Source organism: Centruroides vittatus, unplaced genomic scaffold (genome assembly GCF_030686945.1).
Source record: "Centruroides vittatus isolate TY-2023 unplaced genomic scaffold, ASM3068694v2 contig_2696, whole genome shotgun sequence".
NCBI classification, from domain to species: domain Eukaryota; kingdom Metazoa; phylum Arthropoda; class Arachnida; order Scorpiones; family Buthidae; genus Centruroides; species Centruroides vittatus.
Genome location: NW_027121716.1, coordinates 66,276 through 90,646, shown reverse-complemented (window position 1 = coordinate 90,646; position 24,371 = coordinate 66,276). Strand labels below are relative to the sequence as shown.

The following is a 24,371-nucleotide window of genomic DNA, read 5'->3' as shown; positions in this document are numbered from 1 at the left end:
CATCGGCAGCCAATAAGCATCAGTTTTTAAATGCAAATGTGGGTTTTTTGCCCTTCTAACAAAACAAACTCTTCAAAATAAGAAAAAAAAACTGACACAAAATAATGACTCCAGAAAATTAAATAATAATTGGCCTCAATTCCTCACACGATGATCAAGTATCAGTATTTAAACTTGGATTCTGCAGTTTGATATTTAATTTTGCCGTACTTACTTTTAATCATGTGGTTTTATAAATAGTAAAATTGTTTTTTTTTATTATTAAAAACAGCAACAAGCTTGAATTTCAAAGAAAATTATAAAAGAAAAAAAGATTTTTTATTTATTTATTTTGTAAGCATTTGAGGAAGTTAGAATAAAATGTCAGAATTCTAGTTTGAAATAGTGTTTATTTACCTTTAAATCTTAGACAGTAATATTTATAACCATATAACTTTACAAACAATGCTTATAATCATGTAGACTAAAACAAAAAATATAATGATTGAATTCAGGATTTAAAGATTGTCTTTACTTTCAGTTTCATGAAAGCATTCATACATTTAAATACAGTATATATTTTACAGATTACTCTTAATAAGTTCCCATATATACTGTTTTGTATATTATTAAATATATTTACAAAATATAATGTGCTTTGAATGTTTAAGCTAATCAATTATTTGGAAGCAGATTTTCATTATAGATATTTTAATTTCAGACATTCTGTATAAGCTTATTGCTCAGCCTCTTATTAATTTCCATTTATTAGTTTTTTTTATCTACATGTACGATATGGTATTTTACATCATACTTTTCTTTGGTAAAAGCATTTAAAATTTGTAAGGTTTAAGTTTGAAAATTTAATATTTGAAATCTTATTTTATGAGGGGGAAAATATTATTGAATTAAAACAAAATAAACTTCTAGTAAAAATAATATTCTAGTAAAATAATAATGGCTTATTTATTTTTATTCATATTTTTAATATATTAGTAAATGATATATTTTTTTCCCTTATCAACAAAGTTACAAAAGTGATGAAAAATCTGTTGAAATCAAAACAAGTAACTTCACATTATCCATAATACAAAGGTATTCCTTAATTAAAGTACTTTCACTTTCAGCAAGAAAAACTTCCTCAGTTTAAAGTTCAAAACAAAACAAAATTTTTTCTTGTTTCAAACTTTAACTGAAGAAGAATTTCTTGATGAAAGCAAAACTACTTTAATTAAAGTATCTCTTTGTATCATGGATAATGTGGAGTCATTTCTTTTGATTCAACTATTTTCTGCAAGATAAAGTAAGAAAATTATTCAATTGTATGAAAAATATGTTGTTAAACTATTTAAAATTTTTTTTATTAATTTAGTTCCTGGTTCTTATAATAATGATCATTATTATTATTAAGTAGCAAATATAATACACCAAGAACTTGCAAAGAAACACAAATTATTAGACATCCACGAACCATACTACAAGTATATTCCACAGACAGTATTGGAAAACGACACATACAAAATGTACTATGACAGAGCCATAACCACAGATAAAACAATTTACCACAACAGACTAGACATCACACTCATTGACAAACACAATAAAATCACATACATTATAGACATATTCATTCCAAACACTCACATGTACAAAACACTCTCATGTACAAAACACATTCACTGGAAAAATCAGTAAGTACACAGAACTTGCCCAGGAAATAAGGCATCTGTGGAGGAGGATGGATGGAGTGCTTATTGTACCTGTCATTCTCTCCTTACAGGTGTGATACACATACACAAAAGCCTGGGAACATTACAATTGAATAGAAATACATACATCACACTACAGAAGGCCACAATATTGAATATATGCCATATTGTTAGGAAATTCCTGGACACTGACACAGGCACACTTACTTAATTTTAGTTTTGTTTTGGTTGCTATGCCTTGACTCTGGTCCAGCATAGTACACAGCCACCGGTGTCAACTGAGTATAACCCGCTACACCCAACATATTAATATAATAATAATAATAATAATAATAATAATGTTACTATGCCTTGACTCTGTCCGCATAGTAACAGCCACCGGTGTTAACCGAATATATCTCACTAATAATAATAATAATAATAATAACTCTCCCGTGGTCACCACCTGGTCGTGGTGGAGAGCCCAGTAATTTTACTGATCCATAGGGCAATGCAGGCTGGAGCATAAGCTCCTGGTAGGGACACCCATGCCAGTAAGGTCTATGGGAGAAATGAAGCTAAGAGTGACCACACCCACATTCTGTGGAGATATTCATCATGGTAATAACTAGATCAAAGTGTGATACCGGCTCGGACGTCGCCCGGGTTAACAAGGTCCGCGTTCGTGGGTTAGGCAGAGGCTCACGTTCGAAAAATAGGTCACAGTCTCCCTTGGTTACCGGTGGCGAAAGCAGCACCGGCCCAAGCATGGCTACTGCAATGCCCTCAACAGATGTGAGGAACCAACCCAGCCTTGGTGTTTCTGTGGCAATGCATCCACAGACCACAAAGGCTGGAAAACCACGCCAACGGATGAAATGGACAGTAGAAATGAACGAGTTTATCATCCGTACTTATTACACCATCACAAAACTCGAAACAAACATGACAGCATACAGACAACAACTACATCATAGATTCACACAACAGTATCCTCATCTCACTGTCACCGAACAAAGGGTTGTTGATCAAAAAAGAACAATTATACACAACAACCTTATTCCACAAACAACACTTGAACTTATCAAACAACAGGTTGCTGATCAAATACATCAACAGACAGAAACATCTAACATTAATGAAGATCATGTAACCTGTCAGGATAATCCAGCAACAAGCATTGATAATAACACACATACAACAATTACCACTAATGATACTACAGACACTTCCTCATCCATCACTGATAACATAGACATGGATTTAGTTAATACGCTCTCACTTATATTTCAGGAAACACTCACTAAATATACAGGTACAGATCCCACACAACGACCACGAATACCAAAAATCAACACGTCAAAGAGAAGTAGGAAAAACACTAAATTATGTAAACACTCACTTACTACCACACTACATTCATTCAATTTCTACACTCGCAGACATTCATACATTAGTTTATGCTGGGGCAGTCACAGTAGTGACACACCATGGACTGAAAGTACAATCACAGACAAATACACAGAAAACACAATTCTATCACAAGCCTGCCTGGCAGAGAAGAATAGAAACACAAATAAATGACATTAGACAGCAATTAGGCAGGCTAACACAATACACTAAAAACAACATAACACCCAAATTAAGGAAACAGCTCAAAAACATTTTCAAGAAAATAAAAAACACACACAAAACATGAACATCACAACACACGCATTACAGAATACATTGATACACTAAAACAAAAACTTGCTGCCAAAGCACGTAGACTCAAACGATACAAAACATGTACACTACGAAAACAACAAAATAAATTATTTACAAACAATGAAAAACTCTTTAAGACAAATAAACAAAGCAAACACTGATACACAGCACAGTGGCACACCAACAGAAGAAGAACTCACAACATATTGGTCTTCTCTTTGGTCCAGTGCTGTCACGCACAATGCTGATGCAGGCTGGATCGAGGAGGAGAACAGAAACTTGCACAACATACCAACTATGCCCTGTGTTGAAATAAACATACATGATTTCCAATACACTGTTAACAGAACACACAACTGGAAGACACCTGGTGTAGACAACATTCACAATTTCTGGTACAAAAAGTTTACATCACTGCACCAGGAACTAGCTAAACATCTAACACACATCATCATCAATCCACAAGACATGCCAAATTTTCTTACTCAGGGCATCACCTACATGAAACCTAAAAACAACAATACCACAGACCCCACACAATACAGACCAATTACATGTCTTCCAACACTCTACAAATTATTGACATCCTGTATTGCAAAGAAAATATACAAACATGTTGAAGAACACGACATTCTAACAGAACAACAAAAAGGTTGCCGTAGAAACCACAGGGGATGCAAAGAACAGTTACTCATAGATTCAGTCATTCTACGGCAAGCACACAGACAACACAGAAACATACACATGGCATATATAGACTACAGAAAAGCATTCGACAGTGTTCCACACAGTTGGCTGCTACATATCCTACACATGTACAAAATACATCCATCACTCATTGCATTCTTTCAAAACACTATGCAGCACTGGAGAACAACACTACATCTCAGGGTTCATAACACTTCCATACAAACAAACCAAATTTTTATTAGGCGAGGAATTTTTCAAGGAGATTCCTTGAGTCCTCTCTGGTTCTGCCTAGCCCTGAATCCATTATCCAACATGTTAAACAACACGCAATATGGTTACAATATCAGACACGAAAAAACAACACAGTATACACTGTCACATCTCATGTACATGGATGACATAAAACTTTATGCATCCACACAAAAACAACTTCATCAACTCCTACAAATCACACATTCATACACCAAGGACATACAAATGGAATTTGGCCTAGATAAATGCAAAACACTTCACATAGAAAAAGGAATCCTGAAGAAAGAAGATTTTGCACTTGGAAATGGAGACATTATTGAATCCATGGAAGAGGGTGAGCTCTACAAGTATTTAGGATTCCAACAGGCCAAACTAACAGAACATGCACAAATAAAGCAAAGATTGATTAAAGAATACCAAAGTAGGTTAAATGCTATTCTCAGAACACAGTTAAATGCAAAACACACAGTTAAAGCAATAAACACATATGTCATCCCAGTACTCACATATTCTTTTGGAGTTATACATTGGACTCACACAGATCTCGAGCAACTCCAAAGGAAAACAAGAACATACACTTACTAAGCATAAACAACATCATCCTAAATCTGCCACAGAAAGATTAACCCTTCCACGTAAAGATGGCGGACGTGGCCTGATTGACATAGTTAACCTTCACTACAAACAAATACAGTCACTGCGAGAGTTTTTCTACAAAAAACAAGAAACATCACAATTACATAAAGCAGTAACTCTAGCAGACTCGAATAACACACCATTAAACTTACACTCACATCATATGGACACAACGCAACATATAAAAAGCATAGACACCATTAAGCAATCGTGGGCTCGAAAGGCACTCCATGGCAGGCATCCTTATGATCTGGCCCAGGATTTTGTTGACAAAACTGCGTCAAACAGCTGGTTAGCTCGGGGATGCCTCTTTGGGGAGACGGAAGGATTCATGATTGCCATACAGGATCAGGTCATAAATACTAAAAACTACAGAAAACACATACTCAAAGATGCAACACTCACAAATGACACATGCAGAAAATGTCACATCATGCCAGAAACTATACAACACATCACCTCTGGTTGCAAGCTCTTGGCACAGACAGATTATTTACACAGACATAACCAAGTAGCAAATATAATACACCAAGAGCTTGCAAAGAAACACAAATTAGTAGACATCCATGAACCATACTACAAATACATTCCACAGACAGTATTGGAAAACAACACGCACAAAATGTACTACGACAGAGCCATAATCACAGATAAAACAATTTACCACAACAGACCAGACATCACACTCATTGACAAACACAATAAAATCACATACATTATAGACATATCCATTCCAAACACTCACAATATACAAAACGCATGCACTGAAAAAATTAGCAAGTACACAGAACTCGCCCAGGAAATAAGGCATCTGTGGAGGATGGATAGGGTGCTTATTGTACCTGTTGTTCTCTCCTCTACAGGTGTCATACCACACACACTACACAAAAGCCTAGGCACATTAGAATTGAATAGAAACACATATATCACTCTACAGAAGGCCACTATATTGAATACATGTCATATTGTGAGAAAATTCCTGAATACAGACACACACACTGATACACTTCTTTAATTTCTGTTTTGGTTACTATGCCTTGACTTTGGTCCGGCATAGTACACAGCCACCGGTGTTAACCGAGTATATCTAACTTAACCCAACATAATAATAATAAGCAAATATAATACACCAAGAGCTTGCAAAGAAACACAAATTAGCAGACATCCACTGAACCATACTACAATACATTCCACAGACAGTATTGGAAAACAACACGCACAAAATGTACTACGACAGAGCCATAATCACAGATAAAACAATTTACCACAACAGACCAGACATCACACTCATTGACAAACACAATAAAATCACATACATTATAGACATATCCATTCCAAACACTCACAATATACAAAACGCATGCACTGAAAAAATTAGCAAGTACACAGAACTCGCCCAGGAAATAAGGCATCTGTGGAGGATGGATGGGGTGCTTATTGTACCTGTAGTTCTCTCCTCTACAGGTGTCATACCACACACACTACACAAAAGCCTGGGCACATTAGAATTGAATAGAAACACATACATCACTCTACAGAAGGCCACTATATTGAATACATGTCATATTGTGAGAAAATTCCTGAATACAGACACACACACTGATACACTTCTTTAATTTCTGTTTTGGTTACTATGCCTTGACTTTGGTCCGGCATAGTACTTAGCCACCGGTGTTAACCGAGTATATCTAACTTAACCCAACATAATAATAATAAAAAATAAAAATAAAATTATCAAATTGTTACATATAATAAAACTATATAATTACAGATTTAATTTATTGACTTTTTGAAGTATTATTTTAATGCTGTTAGTGGACAGTTAATGATAGCAACATTTGAATGCAAATCTTTATTCCATGTAATTGATATATTCCATAGTGTATTTTAATATAATTTTTTTTTAAACTTTGAATACTTGTATGTTAAAACTGCATAAACTCTAAGTTATGTTCTGTATTTTAAAAAATACAGAAAAGTATTTCAGTTTTGTTTAAATGATGATGATTTGAATAGCCTGATGATGGCTGTTAAATATGGTTGAAAAACAGTGTGATTAAAATTTTTCAATTAAAGTGTTTGAGTTTAAAGGTTTTATAATGTATTTTAAAGTACAAATAAAAAACTTAAGTAGATATAAATCAAATTTACTAAATCACTAAAGATAAATCTGTTTATAGATTACATATAAAAGAAAACCGTTGGATGAAAAATTTAAATCACTAAATACTTTAGATCAGTGATTTAAATTCTTTAATCTCTTTTTCATATATTTTTGGTGTGTAAACTATTTTCATTTCCGACCTCCCCATTTTCTGTAAAATTTTGTTGCGACCCCTGGATAGAGAATAGACATTTTTTAATCGTCAACGTAGTTAAAGTGAAATTCTTTCTGGGATTTGCGCTTATGTTTTTGCCTTATTAGCGATCTGAATAAAACACAATTTTATGAAACAATAGTTTTATTTATGCATATGGGTATAAATGTTTATTTAATGAAAAATACTTTTAAAAAACTCTACATCATAAGAATTCAATTTGAGGTATGCTATTCTATTTTTATAAATATAATTTCATTCCACTATTTTACTAGTACCTGATACTTGTTGAAGAAAAGCCTTATATTTTTTATTGTCGAATAAATTTCTTTGAATTTGGTGAACTTGAAAAATTTTCTCATGATCCCCAGAGGGGTCGCAACCCATGGTTTGTGCACCACTACTTTAGATGACAATGAATTTTTTATTTCATGTGGTTAATGAAACTATCTGAAATTTTTCACAATCTAGATTCACATGCCAATTTTGAAATTTAAAATTATTTAAATTGCTCTCATTCTTAATGGTTAATAACAAAAATAATCATCAGTTCTTTAGTTTTTTTAAGTCTACATATAAAAACTCTCTTCATTTTTTTATAACTGCATTGAAAACCATGTGATAAATATTTATGATAAAGTTTATAGATGTTTGAAAAATTTTTTATTTTTTTAAAAATAATCTACAGATTTCAAAATCTTTTTTACAAGAAATTGTAAAACTTTATAAAAAATAAGATATCTGATTTTTCTCAATAAAAAGTTAACTTTGCCAGATATTTTAAAAATCACATATAAATATTTATCATATTATTTCTGATGAAAGATATTGAAAGGAAAACAAATTTTACTTCAGATTCTTTAAAAGTATAAAATCTCAGGGATTTATTTTTAATTTTCATTAAATGTCCAATATTCACTTAATATATGATTTTATTCTTTATTTTTAGAAATAGTTAATATTCAGATTTTTTGACAGAAAAATATTATGTTTTCAAAACAATACAGAATACTTTTCTGTCAAAAAATATCTGAATTTCTTTAAAAAGAGCAGAGTTTATAATAAATATTTATTCAGTTTCTTATTTTATAAGTATGAATTTTTAATTAAAAAATTAATTTTCCAAAGTCAACTTTAACAGAACTTTTAAACTTGAACTTAAAATAGGGTATATATTTCTAAAATATTAGCAGTAATAAATAAAGTTTTAAGATGTTTGCTTTATTATTAAGTTTAAGATATTTATATTTTAAAAGAAATGACTGACTGACTAAAATTTTAAAAATAATTATATATGATAATTAAAATTACAATATATAATAATTTTTTAATAAATTATTTCAGATCAGAATTAGAAGCAACATATGCTAAAGGTCTTCTAAAATTAGCTAATAAAATTGGAAAAATTACTAGAGATGGAAATAGGTAAATTTAAAAAATGTTTAATACACTAGCATATCTATTATGTATTTAAGTATAACTCACTGTTATGATTTAAGATAATCAGAAATATAATTAAGATAATATAATAAGTTTGGTTTATATGTAGCTTATTTTAAATTTGTAATATATTATTGGCTTTATAGTCATTGAAAGAAAATTTATATTATGAATTAAAACAATTTTTAAGCTTTTCGGAAAGAAATTGAAATTTCAATTTTTTTTTCAAAATCTAGCCATTGTTTAAAAATAAACAATAAACAAATATTCATAATCAATATTTTATATTTTTTATCTTATTTAAATAGTTCTTGTTGCAATCTAATAACCATATTTATTATTGTGCACTGTTTATTACATGATTCCTTCCAAAAAGTTTTTAGACATCTTAGAAAATATAATACAAAGTATGCATTTTTACCATTATTATTTAGAACTATAATGAACTATTCACTCTTCTGCTTTATTTTTCATGCTATTAAACTGATATATCAATGAATCTATATTATTTAAAATAGCTATTTAGATTGAATATAGTTAATGGAAAAGATTGTTATAGAATTCATAAATTCTGGAAGGATTTTTTCTTCTTCTCAAATTAAATGAAATATTTGAATACTTTGTTACAAAATATACATATTTATGTAGAACTATATTACAGTTCCTGACATCAAATTTATTTATTGATAAACATACTGCCATTAATTGAAGAAAGTTTGATATTGTAAGTATAACTTATAGAAGAACTTGGATTTGCTACGATTCATACTTCAGAATAAATTCTCACTTAGTGTATTGCCAATTATTTGATGGCTTTCCTGATTGGTTAATGATGATCAATTACTGTAGATACTTAATTTGTTGACTTATTAGATTGTTCTGGTGATTTTTTAATTGTCTTAACATGCCCTTTTAATTTCACAGTAATTAAAACCAGAATTTTTATTAGATGTAGTCTTATTCAATTATCTCACTTATTGCTTTCTTAGTTTGGAAGAATTGTATTTTGTGCATAAGTAAAATACACAGATAAATTAGTTATAAGAATTTTCTGAATTGCTTAGGAAACTAGGATGATATACTAAGTATAAATCTACTGAAAATGTATCAGAATTAAATTTGCAATTTGAGCAATCTTAGTACATTGTTGGTTTGAAAACTTGAATTAAGTATTTATCAAAACTTACAAGTAATTGCAATATTTTTAATATGCTGAAAATTTACTATTTATGTTCATATTTATTCACATGCCTAATTATCAGTAATAGTTCATACTTTTATAAAAGTGTCTGAATGATGATGATTTTATTTCATTCTGGTAACCAACAAAGAACAAGTTATAAATCATATAGACAAAATCACAAAGTTACCAATTAATTTATTTTAAGAAAAATGTATTGGTCTTTCAAAATTTCCTAAATGTATTTTTCAAATTTTTTAGAATAAAAAATATTTTTATGTTAATTAATCAAAAATATAACTATTTACTTATCAGTTAGTGTTTTTAGTTTTAATACAGTATATAGTACAGTGATAGTTACAACTTATCATTTAGTGCTTTTGGATTGCCAATAAACTTTAATTCACTTTAAGAAGAAAATACCACTCATTTATTGAATTCTTTATTTTTTCTTATTCTTTATTTTATTCTGTTTTCATCAGATACTATCCACTGATGAGCTAGCAAATGCTCAAAAATGTTTTATGCAGTTAAAATAAAGAAAGGACTATATGAGTGGTGTTTTCTTCTTAAAGTGATTTTTAAAGATATGGGGTCAGAAATTCACAAAAATAAATGTTAATGTTTATGTTTATATATGATTGAAATTAAACAATTAAAAACTCCCACTTGTGTCAACACTAAGTGTATGAAATATTCCTATAAGCAGTAAGAATCATTTGTATAATTCTTGCTTATGCATGAACTAATATTGAAAAATAATATCTAATAAAAAAACATTGTTATGTTAACATTAATTTAAAATTTAAGGTTTTCAGTTAGATTAAAGATAAAAAAAAATTATCAAAAGCAAATTTTTAAACTACATATCAAAATGAAAAATAAATTCAAAATATCATTTGAATGTGTACACAAATAAAAGTTCTTCATTCTGATATAATTGAAAGAATGTTGCATCCTAAATAATTAATGATGCTAAAAATGCCAATGACCCAAAAGATCATGTGACTCTTTCTACATTTGTATACATTGTTAAAATATTGAACATATTTTAGGAAATATTACTTAATATTTAATTTATTTGAATAAAAATTATTTTAAAATTAAAATGTAAAATGTCAATTATCAGTTAATACATGTATACATAAAATAGGAAAAAATATAACAAATGTAAATATTAATAATAAAACTAGTAACAGCTTTTTAAGGATATCAATAAATAAGTAAACAAATAAAAAATATATTTTTAATCTGAACCTTAACAGATTTATTTTGATTTCTAATCTCTTCACTCCAAATTGAAATATTTAAATCTTTTAAAAATGTTAGATAACCAAATGGTTTTCAAATGTTAAAATTAAGAATATTTATACTTTAATATTTATAGGTAAGTAGCTAATTTTCATATGTACAAAAATAAGTATATTAAAAATAAATGTTTTTAATATACTTATGTCTCTATATATGAATTAATTTTTAAATATTTGGTATATTAAGGAGAAGCTCAAATTTTACTTTGTTTTTATTAATAAGAGTATAAGATGGAACTTTACCAGTGTAAGAAGACACTAAGCACATCTTACATACTTTTCCAGCAACTAAATTTAATCAAAATGACTGGGCCAAAAATGTTTGTTTTTGATTAAATGTAGTTGCTGGAAAAGTGTGTAAGGTGTTTAATGTCATCTTATATTTGATTTTATTATTTTGTTTTTTATTTATACATCTTGGCAATATTATTTTTGCTATTCATATATATTAATTTATTATTTATAATGTATTTTTGTAATAATAAAATAAAAACATATTTTTTTTACAATTCAATTAATCAATTTTAATGACTCAGATAATATATTCAATAGAGAATAGAAATTCTCATGCATTGAAAACATGTAACATCAGCTATTTAAATGACCCATTAATATTCTGAAATATTAATTACATGGAATTTTATAAACGTTTTTCACTAAAACATTTTTTGTAATTTAATTATTTTACATATATAGTAGTAATGTTGATGATAATTAGAATCTGATATATATTTTTCCAGTACATTATGCAAGTCATGGCAAGAAGTAGCAATAGAAATGGAAAAAGAAGCTGATTTGCATAGGTTAGTTTGTTGAATAGAATGAAATTTATTGTGTAATTATAATTTAAAATTATTATTAAGCATGAATTTTCTAATGTTAAATTTTAAAAAAAGTGTGTGATGTGCAATATACACATTTTTAAAATATATTACATTATAGATATATCTAAAAAGTTTTAACTTTTTGTAAGAGAACATTTTATTTATCATTAAAATGAGAATAATTGGAAGTAATCATTGACATGATAGAATGTTCCAGATGAAATCTGTTACAGAAATCTGTTACTTGTGTGTTTCATTTCTGTAAATAGCTTGTCAGTAATTTGCAAATGTATCTTAGTAACTGGATATCCCTTATCCAGTCTTTGATATCCAGTTTGGACCAACGATCTCCTATCCTAATACCATGGCTTATAAAATACTTTATACGCCATGGCATTATTTTTTAAAAATAGCTTCAAATTTAACCTCATTTTGTACAATTAGAAAGCCTGATCTTCATTGTTCATTCTAAAAGAGACTGCATTTTAAATTACTTTTTTAAGATTAGTTTTATGATAAAAGTGTACCTATTTATTATACTTACATTTTCAATAAATGAATTTCCTCAACTAATTTTTATAAAGAAAAATGCAGTCAGTTTTGCAACGAAAAGGGCCAATTGAATTTTTACTTAAAGCATTTGTTTTTTAGCTCAATGATTCAATAAAATACTCCAATACTTTGAAAGAAATTAAAAAATTTATTACTTTCATATAATTGATATAATATAAAATTAATGAAAAATTAATCAATCCAAGCATTTATTAGTGAGAATTTTGGACCTGATGTTTTTCCATTAATTTCTTGATGTCTGGTTACTGACATCAGTGGGTCAGTAACATCTGAAAATCACCTCGTTCAGTTATTTGAAGCTTGTTTAGTTTTTTCATCAGAAGGTTTGTGACAGCACTGAAACCTCTCAACTAAATATGAAGATGGAAAAGCAATAAAAAATTTCATAGCCATCTTCCACAATTCAGGATACAATGTAGTTATTTGATTTTGCAGCCAAAAGTTTTGATAACCTTCATTAAATTTAAATTTGAGCTCTTCATTGGATGCCAATTCAATAAGTTGTTCTTGCAAACTGATATTGGTTTCTTCGGTACAAGGAAAGGGATCCAAGATCCAATCAAGTATATTCAGTGTGAGCATGTTGTCAAATCAGTCTGAAAAATCTTTGTGAAGAGCCTCCAAATGTTCATAATATAAAAGGATGTCATTGTGATTTTTCTGTAAAGACAAATTTAGGAATTGAGAAAATTCTCCTCTTCCAATATGCTGTATGTATAATATCAGCTTTGCCACAAAAGAGGAAATAAACTTAGTTAAAACAAGATAAATTATGTTATTGTCTTGGAGCTGCAAGTTAATTTCATTAAATCTCTTGAATAAATCTGTCAGATAGGCAATATTTGTTTGGGAGGTAATTAAATCAGTTCTTTAATATTGGAACTTTAGTCTCAAGGAATTGCAAAACAATCATAGAGTGTGTAGAATCTTTTTAAGCAAGTATCTTTGGATAGCCAACAAACCTCTGTATGTAGTAATAAATTATTGTAGTGTTTATCATCTTTGCACAGGTAAATAACCTATTATTAAGTGGATTAGACTTAATTTTGTTAACTGCATAATAATGTATTGTAGACTTTGGTTAATTTTCTCGCTGAGGTTTTTTGCTACTAAATTTTATTGATGGATCATGCAATGTATGGCTATTACATTTGGCACAGCCTTCTTCAGACATGAAATGAAACCCGAATGATGTCTTACTAAGGCAGACTCTGTTGCCACAGACTTTTAAGGGAATCTCTTTCTCTTGAAAAAAATGGACTCCTGTTTCATGTTGCTTATCATTGCAACATGAAACATGCTTTTAGCAAACAATAATTTCTGTAAAATTTTTTCTTTTTTTACAAAGTGTACGTATGCTAACAATAAGGCTGCGACTCCACTAGCGTAAAAACGGCCGTAAAACCCCTCGCTGTAAAAGCTTTTAATCATGTGACCTACTTGTGTTTGCACTCTGATTGTGGGAAAGGTCCGGCTAGTGAAGCTTTTTACGGCGACTGTACTATTACGGTTGTATATGTGATATATCGATATAAAGACAATGATTATATTCTACAAGTTTTATCTGTACTATAATTACAAATGTAGTAAAAATAATATCTTTACTTTCATATATTAACTTTTATTATTGTATTATTAAGATAATATACAGCAATTATAAGCTTAGCTTTTTTATTATATACTCCTCTAAATGAAGGATTTTTCTTTGGCCGTCCATATCTCATGTTTTAGGCATTCATTATTATAATTAGGATTATTATAATAATGAATGCCTTATTAACCCTTATTATTATAATTTGTTGTAGATATATGAATACTTTCGAATGTTTTCGACAAATCTTTTCAGATCTATTCTAGAATAGCCACAAGAGAATATGCACAAAAGCTCATTTTCCGCCATTTTCGCACATGTCACAATGACCTAGATTTCACTGAATTCTGATTGGTGGATGGTACCGTTTTACTGCCATATTTGTGTCAAACACTGCTCAACTCGTTTTTATGTTGGTTTTACAACCTGCTCAGGCGTAAAATACCTTGGTCACGTGATTAAAAGCTTTTACGGCGAGGGGTTTTATGGCCGTTTTTGCACTAGCGGAGTCGTGGCCTAAGACTTCATTCTCTGGTAATGTGGACTCAAGTTTCAGAGAAAAATGTGTCTATTATAAGAATTTGACATTCTGCTCTATTTCATATCTGCTATGGTGTTGTTACTTATTGAAATTTTCTTCAGGATATCAAATGGAGATGTATGAAGTATGGTGTGTAAAACCTCTGCTATGCAAGGCAAAATTAGTTTTTTGCCAATTGTGTGTGGCTTTCCTGACTTAGCAAAGATGTTATAAGACGCTTGTTAGCCATCATCGTTTTTCTTGGAACTGGTTGAAAACATACCAGATATAGTGGGTCTTTTGAAAACTGCACATGGAGTGATTGTAAAAGTAGGATACCTCTTAGTTAGGATGCACACTGATAAAAATGACAAAGTGATCTTTCAATCTCAATGACTTCATGTATGGAGAAGATGCTCCTAAACTTCAAATGTGTTAAATATTGACAAATAACATCACTATAAACTCGAAACATTATTATTAAATTTATTAAGAGATGGTGCCTAACGTCTCCCTCTAGTACCAAATTGTTTCATAATTTATTAGTATTATAGTCAGTATCTAGCTCAATGATATATGGCATTGGTTGGCTTGTGTTAAATATTGTTTATAAAGTTCCATTCAGCAAATTTTGAAGTAAAAGACAAAATGCGCAGAGTACCCAAATGCTGTCAATGATGAAAAATTGCAGGAAGAAATTGTTAAAAATTGACAAATAACACACTATGTATGTGTGTAGTATATATATATATATATTATATAAAACAAAAACATTGACAACATATGGGCACAATGCAAGACTGAGAGATGACTTGAGTGCATAACATATGATGTTCACCCTCCAAACACATTTTTTCATTGCATGCGCAGTTTGAAGTTCAAAATGAATTTTTGTCGAATTTAGCATTTGAACTCTGAAGAATTTGAAATTGGTCATTTGAAGTACAAGGTGCCACTATAATATGTTTTCATATATGTTATATATTAAGTTCAAATAATCTAAAATGCAGAGTTAATGTAAGTTTTACATATTTCACATGTTTCATAAGAAATTAAAATAGTTATTTGAGAAACAGTTTTAGCTATTTTTAGTTATAATTAAATGAAAATCTAGATGATATGTTTTTTCAATGATATATTTAATTTAAGAAAGTAAAATAGATTATAAAATAAAAATTATTTATTATTATTATTATATTCTTACTGTAATATGAGAGTATTTTTGGGTTTGTTGAACTAGAAAAAATAAATCGAGGACTTATAATTGTTTGTAAATAATTATTACTATGACACTTACATAATAAATATTAAAATTTTTTATATTGAAAAAGTTTTATTAACAACAAGCTTTAAATTTAAAATTTTTATCGTCATAGAAATGTGGCAGCGGGCTTATGTGAAGATGTTGTAAAACCTTTAAAAAATATTATTGAAGCTCAACATAAAACAAGAAAATTGGTAAAAAAAATTAAATTGAAAAAATTATGTAAAATTTTTAAAATTACTTATTATTTAATTTTTAAAATTGTAGATTGAGTCAACTGTTGACAAATCAGCCAAAACAATGGCTGATCGTCGAAATGATGAACAGAAAACAAAACATAAAAGTTATTTATGCTCTAGAGAAAATGAGCGTTTGCAAGAGCAGGCCATAGATGCAAAAGCCAGTCGTGGTAAAGTGTTAACTGAAAAGGATATTAATAAAGTAAAGTATCAGTTGTGTATTTAATATTACATTCTAAATTTATAAATTTATAGAAAATTATACATATATATTTTTTACTGCAGTTAGAGACAAAAAGAAGAAAGGCAGAAGAAGCACAGTCAAGAGCAGATCAAGATTATTACATGTGTTGTGTAAGAGCTGAACGTTCAAGACAAGAATGGGAGTCATCAGTATATCGTGCTAGTAATCTTTTACAACACTTAGAAGAAGAAAGAATGACTCATATGCATGATTTAATTCAAAAATATGTTAATCATTTAAGTGTTGTGGGACCCAAAAAAGTTCAGGTATTTTAAAAATTGTATAAAATCTATTTATTTAAAATAATTAGACATTTTAAATGAATTTTATCACAAAAAATAATATAGTTTAGTTTATTATAGAAAATTTTCAAATGTCAACTAAAGTACTTTCATTGGACCATTAATAAATTTTAAAATTATTTATAGTAGAAGTTTGTTAATCTGTTACTTATAGACTAGAGGTGCCAGATTACTGAATGTCTTGTATTTTTACAAAATTTGGTAATTGCATGTTTCAGACATTATTGTAAATTATGTATCACTACAAGCTGTATGCTTTGGGTTTGTTTATGCATGCTCTTAATCAGTCTGAAGATGATATAGTGTATGATTATACTGTGTTAAGATTGATTGAAAAACCTGCAAAAATGTAAATGTGTTAATTTATTATGCAAAATTAACATTCAGGATTCGTGTGTATATAATTTTCCAGATGTACTGTGTATATTTTATTCACAAAAACTACACTTGAAGCAGATTCTTCTTACTCTGAACAAGTTATTGGTTGCTTTTCAAAGCATGCTTTATTATGGGACATTTTAGGTGCTAAGATTAATAAACAGACCTATTGTAAATAGATTTCTCGTAGCTATAATGTATGTCTTTAAAAATAAGCTTCCCATTTTTTAGGTAAAGAATGATTAAAAAATTTAAGTGGTAAGAGTTTATAAAAGTATTGTATTGTCCCTATTAGAAACCCATTGGGCTTAAATATTTTCTGAAACATTGGTTTTTATTAAAATACTTATTTACTGTGTATTATTTATGATAAAACTACATGTGAGATATGAAATAGTTTCTAAAACATTATATTACTGATACTTTTAATTTCATATACAGATAAAACAATAATACAAATAGGTAAAAGCATTGGATTGTGATATTTTTTAATGAAAAAATTACTACAAATTTGGTCTCCACAAATTGCTATGGCTATAAATAGTTCTATAATACATTTAAGCTAGTGCAAAAATATTGTAGCAGTTAGGAAAAAAATACAGTTACTGGTAAAAGAAAATTTACTGGTAAAAAACTTCAGATTTTATTCGATTGTACTGTTTACTGTATATTAAACTACCAATCACTCAGTAACAAAAATATGATACTATAATGGGAGAGATCTCTGTTAGAAAGACCATTTTAACCAAAGAAATTGAAAAAGGTAGGGACTTTTAATAGGGATAATATATTATAACAACTACTACTGTATATTATAATAATTATAAATAGATATAAATAAACAAATTAAAATTTTACTTCAAGAATAGACTGGTGAATTATTCCTCATTCCTCTTGTGAGTCAGACCTGCTTTTTATGGTTATAATTGTAAATTACCTTATAATCTACAATTTTCTGGTGTTTGTGTTAATCAGCTAGTATTGCAAAAATAATTCCCTGGTAAAAAAATTTAACAATAATTGATATTTTTAATATAATGCAATGTTATATACCATAAAATATAGTAACTCATGATATGGTATTTGTTCAACAAAAAGCTCAAAAGAAATCACCCTACATCTTAAGTGAAGTTGTGATCTCCTATAGCAGACATGGGCAAACGCAACTCTTTTTGAGTTACATGCAGCTCTTGTTGAAAGTGTTAATTTCTGTTTTTTATTATTATTTTTACAATTTTATTTTTATAATTTTGTGAAAATATGTTTATTTAAAAAATTCAATATTTGTTTTATATTATATTTATATTATATAACAAAATTGCGTGCCTTACCATACTATCTGCCACGACAGTACAGAACTGTGGCTCCTGTGCATTTTGCAAAACCTACATTTCGGCTCCCACTGAACTCTTGCTTGCCCACCCGTCCTATAGGGTAATGAATTCACCAAACGGCCTTTAGTTGGCTATAGGCAACTTCTCCCTAACCCAATACTTTAATTAACAATAACATTTTTATTCAATATATTATTATTAATTATTACTACTACTACTTTCTTTAACCAGAATACAGTAAAAAAAGTAGGGCCAACTGTCAAAGGCACAGGATAGCTTAAATACACTAAATACTTTTTACTAGATATTCTATGCTGAAATGGGAATGTGTCTTATATGTTGTACTGTACAGTACATGGAAATATACTGGTGATCAAAAGTTGTGCCAGAGTTTGACTACCAGTCAGGACAGGGCTCTTAATCTCCATTTGTGTATATATCATATATATAATGTTAAAGGACATTATACCCTCTTTATACATTATATACATATATTAGTAAGCATGTATCTTAAAATATGGTTTTTGTTAGAATTTTTTTTTATAAAATTTATTTTCTAAATTTTAACCATCATTTGTTTCAGATCTGTGAAAGATTGAATACTGTTATTTCATATATTGATGTTTCTGCTGATCTTCAAATGGCTGTGAAATTACATAGTACAGGACCAAATGTTCCAGAACAACTGTTACCTGATTTTTTTGTAACTTATATACTTTCTTATTAGTTATAAAATTTGTTTTAGTTAACAATTATTTATAGTATATATTTAATTAAAATATTACTTACTTGTTTTCAATTGTAAAAATACTAAAAATTTAAAGAAAAACAGAATTCTAATAAAGTACATCTACAGGCTGAAGATGTCAACAACAACATGAAAAAGGAACGTAGGAAAGAATCATTAGAAAAATTTCTTAGAATGCTTAAGCATGACTTAGAATTAGAAAGAAAAGGGAAACAAGGTATATTTTTAAAAATCTTTGCATATAAAAGTACAATAGCTCTTTTTATATCACTCATTTGAATATATCACACATTTTTATCTTCCAAACTTAAAAGCCTTTAGCCAATCATTGAAAAAAAATCAGTTTCCATTGAATTTATGTGGCATCCAGGCATTGACTTTGAAGCTGCCAGAGTAGAAATACAGCCCATCAAATAGGGGACAAGTCAGCATTAATATTGAAAATAGACAAAGATTGGTAGATAAATAAATAAATAAAATAAAAAAACGTTAAGCATACTGGTTTGATACATAATGCAGGGAATACAAATATACAAATAATCATTACAAAAACAGTACAAACTACAATAATACTGTAATTCATGAATTATTACAGAAAAACAGAATATGCGTAAATATAATATAAATTTTACAAAACAAATAATAAGTAATAATATTTTAAACAAAGTATCAACATAAGTCAAAATTTTAGGGAGAAGTATTCAAAAAATTAAGAAACAAATTGTATAAAAAATAACTACATCCACCTAAAAACAGAAGAAAAATTAATTATCATGTTGAAACAGCAGATAGTCTCTCTAGATAATGTTATATTGTTCCATTTGTCTGATATATTGCTCATTTGGTTGGTATCCTAATGTGTAATGTAATAGAGGGCTACTGTACTAACTTGATTCTATGATGTGTGTGAATGTGTAGACATCATAATTTAATTATATTTTTGTGAAAACTTTTACAAATGAAACTAATTAACTTAAACAGCACATAATTTACTTTAAAAAATACACTACTTTTAAATAAATACTTTATTTTAAGAAATTGAGTGTATTAATTATTTTATAATTTTTTGAAAGTTTATTACATTACTAATTTCTCTGTTTAGCTATTTTATTAAAAAATTAAATAAATAGAATAATAATAATAATGACTCTCCCGTGGTCACCACCTGGTTGTGGTGGGAGAGCCCAGTAATTTTACTGATCCATAGGGCAATGCAGGCTGGAGCACAAGCTCCTGGTAGGGACACCCATGCCAGTAAGGTCTATGGGGAGAAATGAAGCTAAGAGTGACCACACCCACATTCTGTGGAGATATTTATTATGGTAATAACCAGATCAAAGTGTGATACCGGCTTGGATGTTGCTCAGGTTAAGGTCTGCATTCGTGGGTTAGGCAGAGACTCACGTTTGAAAAATAGGCCGCAGTCTCCCTTGGTTACCGGTGGCGAAAGCAGCACCGGCCCAAGCATGGCTACTGCAATGCCCTCAACAGATGTGAGGAACCAACCTAGCCTTGGTGTTTCTGTGGCATTGCATCCACAGATCACAAAGGCTGGAAAACTACGCCAATGGATGAAATGGACAATAGAAATGAATGCGTTTATCGTCCGTACTTACTACGCCATCACAAAACTCGAAACAAACATGACAGCATACAGACGACAACTACACCATAGATTCACACAACAATATCCTCACCTCACTGTCACCAAACAAAGGGTTGTTGATCAAAAAAGAACAATTATACACAACAACCTTATCTCACAAACAACACTTGAACTTATCAAACAACAGGTTGCTGATCAAATACATCAACAGACAGAAACATTTAACATTACTGAAGATCGTGTAACCTGTCAGGATAATCCAGCAACAAGCATTGATAATAACACACATACAACAATTACCACTAATGATACTACAGACACTTCCTCATCTATCACTGATAACATAGACATGGATTTAGTTAATATGCTCTCACTTATATTTCAGGAAACACTCACTAAATATACAGTCACAGATCCCACACAACGACCACGAATACCAAAAATCAACACGTCAAAGGAAGTAGGAAACACACTAAATTATGTAAACACTCACTTATTACCACACTACATTCATTCAATTTATACACTCTCAGACATTCATACATTAGTTTAAGCTGGGGCAGTCACAGTAGTGACACATCATGGACTGAAAGTACAATCACAGACAAATACACAGAAAACACAATTCTATCACAAGCTTGCCTGGCAGAGAAGAATAGAAACACAAATAAATGACATTAGACAGCAATTAGGCAGGCTAACACAATACACTAAAAACAACATAACACCCAAATTAAGGAAACAGCTCAAGAACATTCTCAAGAAAATAAAAACACACACAAAACATGAATATCACAACACACGCATTACAGAATACATTGATACACTAAAACAAAAACTTGCTGCCAAAGCACGTAGACTCAAACGATACAAAACATGTACACTACGAAAACAACAAAATAAATTATTTACAAACAATGAAAAACTCTTTTACAGACAAATTAATAACAAAGCAAACACTGATACACAGCACAGTGGCACACCAACAGAAGAAGAGCTCACAACATATTGGTCTTCTCTTTGGTCCAGTGCTGTCACGCACAATGCTGATGCAGGCTGGATCGAGGAGGAAAACAAAAACTTGCATGACATACCAACTATGCCCTGTGCTGAAATAAATGTACACGACATCTGCTACACTGTTAACAGAACACACAACTGGAAGACACCTGGTGTAGACAACATTCACAATTTCTGGTACAAAAAATTTACATCACTGCACCAGGAACTAGCTAAACACCTAACACACATCATCATCAATCCACAAGACATGCCAAAATTTCTTACTCAGGGCATCACCTACATGAAACCTAAAAACAACAATATCACAGACCCCACACAATACAGACCAATTACATGTCTTCCAACACTACAAATTATTGACATCCTGTATCACAAACAAAATATACAAACATGTTGAAGAACACGACATTCTTACAGAACAACAAAAAGGTTGCCATAAAAATCACAGGGGATGCAAAGAACAGTTACTCATAGACTCAGTCATTCTATGGCAAGCACACAAACAACACAGAAACATACACATGGCATATATAGACTACAGAAAAGCATTCAACAGTGTTCCACATAGTTGGCTGTTACATATTCTACACGTGTATAAAATACAGCCATCACTCATTGCATTCTTTCAAAACACTATGCAGCACTGGAGAACAACACTACATCTAAGTGTTAGTAACACTTCCATACAAACAAACCAAATTTTTATTAGGCGAGGAATTTTTCAAGGAGATTCCTTGAGTCCTCTCTGGTTCTGCTTAGCCCTGAACCCATTATCCAACATGCTAAACAACACACAACATGGTTACAATATCAGACATGAAAAAACAACACAGTTTACACTGTCACATCTCATGTACATGGATGACATAAAACTTTATGCATCCACACAAAAACAACTTCATCAACTCCTACAAATCACACATTCATACACCAAGGACATACAAATGGAATTTGGCCTAGATAAATGCAAGATTTTGCACTGGAAATGGAGACGTTATTGAATCCATGGAAGAGGGCGAGTTCTACAAGTATTTAGGATTCCAACAGGCCAAACTATCAGAACATGCACAAATAAAGCAAAGATTAACTAAAGAATACCAAAGTAAGTTAAATGCTATTCTCAGAACACAGTTAAATGCAAAACACACAGTTAAAGCAATAAACACATATGTCATCCCAGTACTCACATATTCTTTTGGAGTTATACATTGGACTCACACAGATCTTGAGCAACTCTAAAGGAAAACAAGAACTACACTTACTAAGCATAAACATCATCCTAAATTTGCCACAGAAAGATTAACCTTTCCACGTAAAGATGGCGGACGTGGCCTGATTGACATAGTTAACCTTCACTACAAACAAATATAGTCACTGCGAGAGTTTTTCTACATTAAACAAGAAACATCACAGTTACATAAAGCAGTAACTCTAGCAGACTCGAATAACACACCATTAAACTTACACTCACATCATATGGACACAACACAACATATAAAAAGCATAGACACCATTAAGCAATCGTGGGCTCGAAAGGCACTCCATGGCAGGCATCCTTACGATCTGGCCCAGGATTTTGTTGACAAAACTGCGTCAAACAGCTGGTTAGCTCGGGGATGCCTCTTTGGGGAGACGGAAGGATTCATGATTGCCATACAGGATCAGGTCATAAATACTAAAAACTACAGAAAACACATAGTCAAAGATGCAACACTCACAAATGACACATGCAGAAAATGTCACATCATGCCAGAAACTATACAACACATCACCTCTGGTTGCAAGCTCTTGGCACAGACAGATTATCTACACAGACATAATCAAGTAGCAAATATAATACACCAAGAGCTTGCAAAGAAACACAAATTAGTAGACATCCACAAACCATACTAAAAAAACATTCCACAGACAGTATTGGAAAACAACATGCACAAAATGTACTACGACAGAGCCATAATCACAGATAAAACAATTTACCACAACAGACCAGACATCACACTCATTGACAAACACAATAAATTCACATACATTATAGACATATCCATTCCAAACACTCACAATATACAAAACGCATGCACTGAAAAAAGTATCAATTACACAGAACTCGCCCAGGAAATAAGGCATGTGTGGAGGATGGATAGGGTGCTTGTTGTACCTGTTGTTCTCTCCTCTACAGGTGTCATACCACACACACTGCACAAAAGCCTGGGCACATTACAATTGAATAGAAACACATACATCACACTACAGAAGGCCACTATATTGAATACATGTCATATTGTGAGAAAATTCTTGAATACAGACACACACACTGATACACTTCTTGGATTTCTGTTTTGGTTACTATGCCTTGACTTTGGTCCGGCATAGTACACAGCCACCAGTGTTAACCGAGTATATCTCACTTAACGCAACAATAATAATGAAATTTAAAAACAAATTTTGTTTATTTTAACATTTTTTAAAAAATAATTTAGACATGCATATTGACTTTGGGTTTCCAAATCTGAAGCTAAACAATTTAC

At 30.2% G+C, this 24,371-nt stretch overlaps 1 protein-coding gene across 1 annotated transcript in view; it reads left to right on the top strand.

Annotated features, from left to right (window-relative positions):
- The window catches only part of LOC136971718 (nostrin-like), a 64,379-nt gene that overhangs the window by 25,312 nt on the left and 14,696 nt on the right, over positions 1–24,371 (top strand). Inside the window, exons 3-9 of the mRNA XM_067266194.1 lie at positions 8,615–8,695; positions 11,941–12,003; positions 16,085–16,166; positions 16,240–16,413; positions 16,497–16,721; positions 19,053–19,172; positions 19,326–19,434. Coding sequence (XP_067122295.1) covers positions 8,615–8,695; positions 11,941–12,003; positions 16,085–16,166; positions 16,240–16,413; positions 16,497–16,721; positions 19,053–19,172; positions 19,326–19,434 — 854 coding nt within the window. The remainder of the gene's footprint in view (positions 1–8,614; positions 8,696–11,940; positions 12,004–16,084; positions 16,167–16,239; positions 16,414–16,496; positions 16,722–19,052; positions 19,173–19,325; positions 19,435–24,371) is intronic.